Source organism: Eptatretus burgeri, chromosome 9 (genome assembly GCF_056783735.1).
Source record: "Eptatretus burgeri isolate ZD-2024b chromosome 9, Ebu_testis_v1, whole genome shotgun sequence".
In the NCBI taxonomy this organism is placed as follows: domain Eukaryota; kingdom Metazoa; phylum Chordata; class Myxini; order Myxiniformes; family Myxinidae; genus Eptatretus; species Eptatretus burgeri.
The window spans coordinates 29,393,800-29,403,515 of NC_140969.1; the positions used below are offsets into that span (position 1 = coordinate 29,393,800).

The window sequence follows — 9,716 nt, forward strand, 5'->3', positions numbered from 1 at the left end:
GGCCTTTGTGCGAAGAATCTGTGAGGGGGCTCTCAAGGTGCTGAATGAAGAGTCTGAGCCACTGGGATTACAGGTTTCCTGGGTCAAAACTAAGATCCAGGCTTTCAGTGACATCTTGGATGCTGCTATCTTGTCTGTACCTGTTTGTGGTAGGGATGTTGAAGTCACGGAGAGATTCACTTACCTTGGCAGGGATATTCATGTCTCTGCTGGCTCTGAGCCAGAGGTCAATAGACATCTGGGTCTGGCCTGGGGAGTCATGGATCATGCGGTATGGTGCTGTTGGTACCTGTGAATGAGGACGAAAGTCCGAGTCTTCATGTCCTTAGTGCTTCCAGTCTTGCTCAACGGATGTGAGACTTGGCCTCTGACCTTGGGTCTGATCTGAGATTCCTTTGGGATCTGAGATGGCGACTTAATTCCTTTTGGTACCAGGTCTCTTCGGAGAATCCTTGGCTATCGCTGGTCGGACTTTTGTGTCCAATGAGCGGTTGCTGAGAGAGACTCAAATTAAATTTGTTACCTGCATTGTCTGTGAGCATCAGCTTTGGCTGTATGGACATGTGGCTCGTTTTCATGACGCTGATCCTGTTCACCAGATTATATTAGCGAGGGAGCCTCGTGAGTGGAGAAGACCAATGGGCCGACCACATGCCTCGTGGTTGCAGAAGATTGATCAGCATCTCAAGTTGATGGGGGTGGGCAAGGCATCTGTCTGGGGGGTAGCCAGACGGAGACCCCTGGAGCGCCATGTGTGGTGGAAAGTGGACCCAGCAACCCGCTGCTCTGGCGCATGCTCCCATACCTGACCTGACCTTGATCTGTTGTACCAAGCATGTTGAACGAATTATTAATTTTCAATAAACATGCTGAGCCTCTTTTATTTAGTCACTTAACTTTCGTAGAGCTTTGCATCCTTTTGAATAATCTTTCATCGCTCATGTTTCATCGATAATGTTTCACACACATTTGCCTGTCATGGGATGTAGATCCGGAACTTGCTGCTTCTGCTTTTGGAGAGGCCTTGGGTGGCGTAACCAATGAACTAAGCCAGCGTGCTATCCTCGGGTTCGGCAGTTCTGTGCACCAAGTGTCAAGTAAGGCTACTTACGGTATCTTCATACAGATGATGAACTTTGGAATTTTTTTTGTACCAATGTACAGGAGCGTTTTGTATCAGTCATTGTTAAAATTCTGTGCTGTATTGCTATCCCTGTAATCTATATATTACTGAAACTCTCATCTTGAATGTATGTATGTATGTATGCATGCTCCTGAAATACAGCCAAAACGGTACACGATAGCGCAAAAATTTTATGGCCTCCTTACTCACCATTCTCCTGCGGTGTGCAGTATCGTTTCGTTAAAATCAGACAACGAAAAAAATTATTTTAAAAATCAATTCCCGATTCAGTCAAGTACTCTTCGGGATAATTTGATCAATGCAAACAACCTCAATGGTATAGTTTGCTGGAGCTATCTTGGTTTTTTTTTAAATGTTTTTTTTTATCAACCGCTGTCACAACGGGAACCCAATGGGTTCACGGGTCGTCTAGTATCTACAAAAAAGTTGGACCACTAACAAGACTTGCAAGGGTTCATGCCCAATGTGCTGAGTTTTGATTGCAGCTTATCCCTGAAGTTCAGGGAACCACCATGTATGACCGTTGCGATCATCCATGCATTTCTTTCAGTTGTTTTTTGCACGATGTAATTTTTGCTGGAAGAAACTAATACAAATTATTTTTTGCCCATGTGAGTAAATTTAACTGATACTGGTTATTTCCTTTGTTGCCACGTAGGAGATGCGTTTTCTGGACAAGGAAATGGCCAGCAAGCTGTTTGTCATTTGGATGTGGAGTCCTCAAGTTTGACGGCGATGGCCAGGATGGGCAATGAGCTGGACCCTCATCTTGGTAACGGTTTTGAGGAACTTCCATTGGTTCCCTCTGAATCCACTCCCATGGCACATGGGTATTTAAGACAGCAAGGCAAGCGACCCATAGGAAGACCTAGAAAGGATGATCAGTTGGTCTTTCAGGACACACGCAACTGGCCCTTATTATGCACGCAGTGCGGCAAGGGATTTGCGTCTCGCTCTTCCTTGATAATACACATGAGGAGTCATACGGGAGAGAAGCCTTACCCTTGCAAGTACTGCGGAAGAGCCTTCAGCAGTTCTTCGAACCTTGCGGCACACGAGAAGCGCCACATGAGCGGAAAGATGTTCACTTGCAGGGATTGCGGGAAAAGCTTTCGCACCAAATCTCAGTTGGCCGTGCACTGTAAATGCCATTTTGGTGAAAAACGTTTTCACGTGAGGCAGCGCAGCAGGGTGTTCCCAACAAAGTCTACTCTGGCTGAACATAAGATGCATGTTCCGAAAACCCTAAATTTGTGTTTCATTTGCGGGAAACGCGTGCGCTGCCCATCAGCACTTTCTGTTCACATGCGCTGTCACACAGGGGAAAAGCCTTTTGAGTGTAAGCTCTGCGGAAGGTCTTTTACCTTGAAGTCAAATCTCAAACGACATCACGTTCTTCATTGTAAGATAAAGTAAGGATTGCAAATCGGAGCGAATGAATCTGTTATGGAGTGTGCGGAGTGTATGGCAAACGGTTAGTGTTCATCTGTTTTAAATCTTTGATGGAATATTTTGACATTAAGGGGTACGTATGCAAGCATGGGGTGAGGTGGAAGTGGGTTAAAAAGAGAATGGAGGATATGGGGTCTTGGGGTAGAGAGCAAAACTGGAATGGAGATTGAGATGTCCCAGAACTCCATGAATCTTGTACTTCAGAATTGAACAATGCAAACTTCAACTGGAACGGCACTCGGTAGGGCAGATATATACGCCAGGCTGAACACTTTACCTTTTGTATCCCACTGATAGGCTAGATCTGCATCTGGACCTTAACCAAAATCGAATCAGCCTGTTCTTTCATCTTCCCAACTCTTCTGCCAAGTTTCCTCCAAATCCGTCAAAAAGTTTTGAGATATCATGCTGGAGATGGTTTTTGGCCTGATTTCTCAATGGTGAAGAATTACTATAAAAATTCTCGAATCCAGATCTTCACCAAAATCTAATCAATTCGTCCTCATCACACACCCAACCTGTCCACCAAATTTCGTCCAAATCCATCCACACCTTTTTGAGATATCGTACTCGCAGATAAAAAAAAAAACAGGGGTGAATATATAACCTCCGTCCACCTTCGGTGGTGGAGGTAATAAGCGATCCTTACCCCCTCACCCCCAATGTCATCTGCTGATAACATAACACTGCTGTTTCATTCATATATTGTAGAGCCAAATTCATGGCTGTTAAACGTTTTCATTTTCAAAATGCACCTAAATATTGATATTGTGACCATGACCATACAGTACCAAACCAGTTTCCTGTGATACAAACTTCAATCAGTACTGCTAACAGAGCAATTCTTTATCAAAACACGTGCTCATTAATCTTGGAATTTTTGGGGGTTTTTGTTTTTGCACGGTGGCAATCGAAGAGCTCTGTGGTGCATGGCGCGAAATGCCCAATGGAAGTTATGCTCAGGAAGTGGTTTGATGTGCCGGAAACTGTGCTCTTGTTAAGAGGAATAGTCTTTTACACCAGTTCTTTTGATAAAATCCAGGCAAAAACAAATTTCTTTGAAATGATCGTAACTTCTTTTGAAGGACTTTGTTCAATTGTGTGCGCACATGCGTGTATAGTTTTTAGCAGAATTGACGTAAGCTTTTGCAATTAAATTAGACACATACTTGAGGCGAGGTGCAAAGCTTCACCTACAGTCGTGGCCAAAAATATTGGAAATATTGGAAAAATATAGAAACCCCCCTCTCTCTCACTCTCACTCTCTCAGGTGCAGACACAGGACAGGTCTATTTATATCCCCACCACCACTCACCGTGCACACCCTTTTGTACCTATCCTGGAGTTCAAATTGTATCTTTCGTCCATTCTTCCGAAATGCCTACTTCCACTCCGCCAGTACTTCATCCATCTCCTGCCCACTCTGCGCCACAACAGCCAGATCGTCCACATACAACATCCTCCCCAAAATACCTTTCATATTTACCCTCCTGTTTCCATCACCATGTGCTCCATCACCATGATAAACATGAGTGGGCTGAGAGAGCTTCCGTTCGTCAACTCGCTATTCACACTGAACTCCACTGACATCCCAGGACCAACCAAAATGCTTCCCTTTGCTCCCTTGTACATCCCTTCCACCAACCTAACTTCTACTTCCGGCACTTCCATCTATTTCAGCATCACCATCACTATCTTTCATGACAGCATCCTAGGCCTTCTCTTGGTCCACAAATCCCAATGCCATTTCACCCTGTACCTCCAACCTCTTCTCCATGAGCTTTCTCAGCGTGACCATCCTATCCGTCGTCCCCCGACCCTTTCCGAACCCCTATTGCTCTTTCCCGATCTCCATGATGATGCTCTTCTCGATGACATTCTTCCTTATCCTCCCATCCTAGATGATGACACTTCCTTATCCTCCCATCCAGAATCCTTTCCAGTACCTTCATGACATGACTTAGGAGTGTAATGACTCTGTACTTCCCTGAAGCTCCAGCTTGCTGTTCCTCTCCGGTTCAACAGCTCTTTGAAATATCCTTCTCATACCTTCAATACTGCCCTCCTCTCTGTCAGTAGCCTCCCATCAAAATCCTTAATCACCGACCCCCCCCGCTTTCATGTCCTAACTATCCATCCACATTGCTTTCATGAGATAATTTATAGATCATCTTCTTCTCACCATCCTCTTACAACTTGTACACTTCCACCTCTATATCATTCCTCACCTTATCTCCTTGCTGCTTTCTTCTTTTGTCAAAACATGTACAGAAGCCCTGCATCTGGTTGTTCCCCTTTATCCTTGATATTCTCCATCGTCTTCCAAACCTTCTTGTCTTCACTGCTTCCTACATCCACCATACCAGGTTTCTGTCCCTCAACAATGCACCTTTTCCTGATGTTCTTCTACACAAAACGTCTGCAATGCGCCGAAGTCCCTCCGTACTTCTTCCACTCCTTCAAACCTTCAGCTTTTTTGCTAAGTTCCTCAAACCGAGCCCTCATCCTCTCCTTGTACTCTCTGATGATGATGTTCCTTCACTTCCCCCACCTTGTCATCTTCCAACCCCTGCTCTTAACTACCCTCAGGAGATTTTTTTTTCCATGCGTATAACAAATTCCATCGCTTGTGCTGTGTGGTAACATGCTGTCCCACCACTGCCTTACAATCCTTGACCCTCCACAACTATCACTTCCTCATTACCAACAAATCCAGTTCTGTTCTAGGCTGTCCACCACTATAAATCATTTTGTGGCTGTCTGAAAGAATGAACCAGCTTTTGCCATCCTATCCCTTTCCACGAGCTCTCGACTGTCTCTATTCCTCTTTCACCAACGCATTCCTCTTCACCCGGTTCTCCTGATCCTACATGCACGTTGAAGTCCCTTGAAATGCACATCATCACCTCCAGCTCCACCATTCCATTCCTTCTAAAGAAATGTAGATGTCCACAAACTGATTCTGTTGTTTGTTGTTACTTCATCTCATTCTGCCTTGGCAAGTCACGCTTATAGCTTCGATAAATGAAGTGCTGTTCTGTAAACGACGTGGGTAATGTAAACGACTGATTACCATCCTTGAGGTTTTGCTTCGTTAACTTCAGTTCTTGTCAGGATTTGTCTGTGGACACGCAACAGCTAATGCTACTATCTTGCTTCATACATCATTAATAAGGTAGGAGGTAACCAAGCTAATATCGGTAGAAACTCCTCGCCAAAATGGTTGTTACATGGTAATATAAGTATGTAACTTATTTGTTATTCTATTTTGTAGTCTGTACACAAGTAGATTTATTTCATTTTCCTCCCCTTTTCGCTCTAGTCTCCACTGGTATGTCTGGTAATTGAAAAGATAGCGGAGAAAGAGGGCAAGGAATGTGTGGATGTAATGGTAGTAAGGTTGTGGTGAGTCGGGTTCACGCCATCACACTGTGCCGTTTTTTTTTTAATATGAATCCAGAGATAGCCTTTCAGATTGCTTGACAGCTACAACCCAAATCGTTTCTAGATGACTGTCTTGGCCCTGACATACTGTATTGAACATGGTGTCACACATCATAGAGAGCAGGTTTTTAATGATTGTACTCTTTTGGGGGAGCCATGAACTTGATCTCAAATTAAATTTGGTTGAGTCCGCCTCATTGTGATGCGTTCGATCTTTTCGTGTTCATGTATAACACTGGAAATATATATATATATATATATATATATATATATATATATATATATATATATATATATATATATATATATATATATATATATATATATCTATCGTGGAAGAGCATATCTTGGGGGGTTTGATTATTATCATTGTGAGTTATCCACCAATCAGCGCAGAGCTACCTGTTGCTGGAACTTGTGGCATCCACATGGATGATGCATTCAATTTCACTTTCAGGCTATTGCGGCGTGACAGGTGGGACCAAATACGCCACTTTGGGGAATCTGTGACGGGACAGCACAAACCTGCGTGGGATTAACCCAAAAGGAACACCTGTTTGAGGGTAATAGTTGTACTTTCATTTCATCATCATTACAAGTTAATTTTGTACAAGTCTCTTGTCCAATTCTGGAATTGACAAATCCTGCTTTTTTGTCATTTTATTGAACCAGCTTGTCGTCTATTTTTTTTTTTTCTTTCTCCTGACAGACACAGTCTTTGAGATACAAATCTGTTACATGTTGTCTGACCTTATCAGCTGCAAGGCCTGTTCTTCTCTTGGCTCGGAATGTTGCAGTTTTGTGCGAGTATTCTCTTGCAAGTACCAGGATGAGTTTCCTTTGATGTGGGCTCACGTGGGGGAGACTTAACGGGCTTTGCTTTCCCGCTCGATGTGGTGAAGACTAAAGCATAACGGGTACAATTTCCACCGGAACAATCGCTTCAGCTTTCTTCTTGGCCCTGACGTTTCAAAATATCATCGTCATTATCACGTACCATGCTCTATAATAGCGTTGGTGCTGCCAGAGCAGCTTCTTAGCGAGGGTTACTATCCTGGACGGGTTGCCACTCCACAGGATACTCGACCGAGTGTGCTGGAATTTGTCCATGGTGCCTACTTTTCATGAAGGACACAGTGGGATCTTTAACGTCCACCAACCAATGCCAGCAGACGGGACGTTCGGTTTAACGTCCACCTGAGGGACATTGCGCACACATCGATGCCCAGGTAGACAGCTCAGATGGGAGCGAGTGTGGATACCTCGAGGCTATCCTGATAGTCCCAATAAAAATACATTTTTTAATGTTCATTCTCTGTGGTTTTTGCTTGATTTTATTTTGAAAATCATTAATTTCATCACAACCAAAGAAGACGAATGGGTCAATTTCTGGACTTGCCTGAACTTTCTCTCCCGTCATGCCTGTGCAGCAATCACTTCTGGAACTCTCGTGCTTCGTTATTTTCCTTTGTATCGTGTACCCACCATATTGTCCCTATTCTGTTAATTTCATCCTCCTGTCATGCTGCCTTAGAACTCAGACTTTAGCCATTTCTTGATGTCCAGGGGGAAAAAAAATAGCAATTGTGTTTGAGTAAAAGTGAAAAATACAATAGTTAGCATGATGTTTGTTGTCGTAAGTTTACAATCTGTTAGGATGCATCAAAAGTTTGAGGGAAGGCTTGAGGCAAAGTCACCTGTTGCAACACATGTACAGGAAGTCTGCCACTGAACATGCAGAAGTCTGGTATAGCAAACAGCCTCGGATGATATTGCTATAACCGTTCATAATTTATCATACATAAACCAGAGCAACGATTGTGTTGTATTACGACAGACGTGACTGCGTTTCTTTTGAGAACATCTGCCTCCTGTGATTAACATCGACGAAATTCTTCAGAAACATTTTCTGTGACACACGGGAGAAAAAGGTGCCTACCCATAGGCCAATAATGCAGCTTTCCACAGGTCGCATTCTTTTCCGCTGTACAGTGGAGATCTCGAAGTCCATCACCGACACACGCCGGTGTCCCTTTGGTGGAGCAAAAATATCAAACATCGACTTCCTGGATTTCCAGACAAATTCAGGGTGAGCATAACTTCCCTTTTTCACTCTATGTTCATCCGCTGATATGTGAAAATGTGTACATGAAGGAGGAACGACAAAAGTTGTTCCCAGCGGTTAATTATCATACTTTTCGGGAAAACGAGTTTGGGTGTGTTGAATGAACTTGAAAATTGAAACCTTGTGGAACCTGAATGGAATTGATCTTTAAAGGTTTCTGATTGGTTTCTGTGCTGTTTTAGTGATTGTAGTTAGCACGTATAAATATTGCAGTTAACAGACGGCATTTGTATGCCGCCGCCTTCTTACTTACGTCGATAGTTTTCTGCTTGTATGTTGTCATTTAACAGAGAAAAAGGCACCAAAAAAAAAAAATGAATAATTTTTCAGGCTTAACTTGCCGGCCTCGTGTTACGATATGTTTCGCGTTTGCTTTCTGATTCTTCTAATTTGTCTGCATTGTTGCTTTGCCCTTTTGTGCCAGACAAATAATAACACATCGATTTGAGATCGGGTTGCCTCTTTTTATTACATTTTTTCCTTGTTTTAATAGGTGCATCGATACCTTAATAATGAAAGGGTCTTATTCTCCTGGGCCCCCCAAAATTTCCCCTTTCCCCCATTCTCCATCATCTTGCTTCCACTTCACCCTCCCTCTTGCCCACACTGCACTCCCTCCACGTTCTCTCCCTTCCAACCCCCTTAGCTCTTTTCACTTTTTTTGCATACATGGTCGAGGCTTATGTGGAAGGGAACAAAATGGAAAGGGAGAAACACCAACAGGCAACAGCAGAGTAGAGAGTAGAGAGAGATAGAGAGATAGATCAAGGGGAAGAGGAGGAGGATGCATGGGGTGAAAAAGCTGCTCATAAGTTGAATGCGACACTGCAAGAAGAGGAAGGGGAAGGTGGGGATGAAACAAAAAAGGAACAAATAAACGAAAAGAGGTGGGGGGGGGGAATCATCTTGATCTGGAAAGAAAGGGAGTGCTTGGGAATGGAAGAGATCATGAGTATGGATAGGGGATGATCTGAAGTAGTGGTGAACAGTTGTCTTGAAGCCCTGAAGGGACGGATGGGACTGAACAGACGGGAAGTTGGATTCACAGGTGAGAGAAAAGAGGACCAATTGAGTGGATGTGAGCCTTGATTTTGGAAATTTTATAAGATTAGGGTTACTGGCAGACAATGTGAGCCCTGCAGAAACTGAGAGAGAGAGAGAGAGAGAGAGAGAGAGAGAGAGAGAGAGAGAGAGAGAGAGAGAGAGAGAGAGAGAGAGAGAGAGAGAGAGAGAGAGAGAGAGAGAGAGGTTGGGGAGAGAGAGAGAGGTTGGGGAGAGAGAGAGAGGTTGGGGAGAGAGAGAGAGGTTGGGGAGAGAGAGAGAGAGGTTGGGGAGAGAGAGAGAGAGGTTGGGGAGAGAGAGAGAGGTTGGGGAGAGAGAGAGAGGTTGGGGAGAGAGAGAGAGAGGTTGGGGAGAGAGAGAGAAGTTGGGGAGAGAGAGAGAGGTTGGGGAGAGAGAGAGAGGTTGGGGAGAGAGAGAGAGGTTGGGGAGAGAGAGAGAGGTTGGGGAGAGAGAGAGAGGTTGGGGAGAGAGAGAGGTTGGGGAGAGAGA

The 9,716-nt window shown here is 44.1% G+C and overlaps 1 protein-coding gene across 7 annotated transcripts in view; it reads left to right on the plus strand.

The window, feature by feature from the left end:
• Nucleotides 1-8,613, plus strand: part of LOC147019804 (uncharacterized) — a 31,443-nt gene extending 22,830 nt beyond the window's left edge. For 4 of the 7 annotated variants that reach the window (XM_085894544.1, XM_085894542.1, XM_085894545.1 and 1 more), the window contains 2 exons: nt 990-1,097; nt 1,803-8,613. In XM_085894544.1, the coding sequence (XP_085750670.1) occupies nt 990-1,097; nt 1,803-2,560 (866 nt within the window). In that variant the 3' untranslated portion in view covers nt 2,561-8,613. The remainder of the gene's footprint in view (nt 1-989; nt 1,098-1,802) is intronic. The other 3 variants (XR_015061520.1, XR_015061519.1, XM_085894546.1) reach the window with 3 other exon arrangements.
• The last annotated feature ends 1,103 nt before the right edge of the window (nt 8,614-9,716 follow it).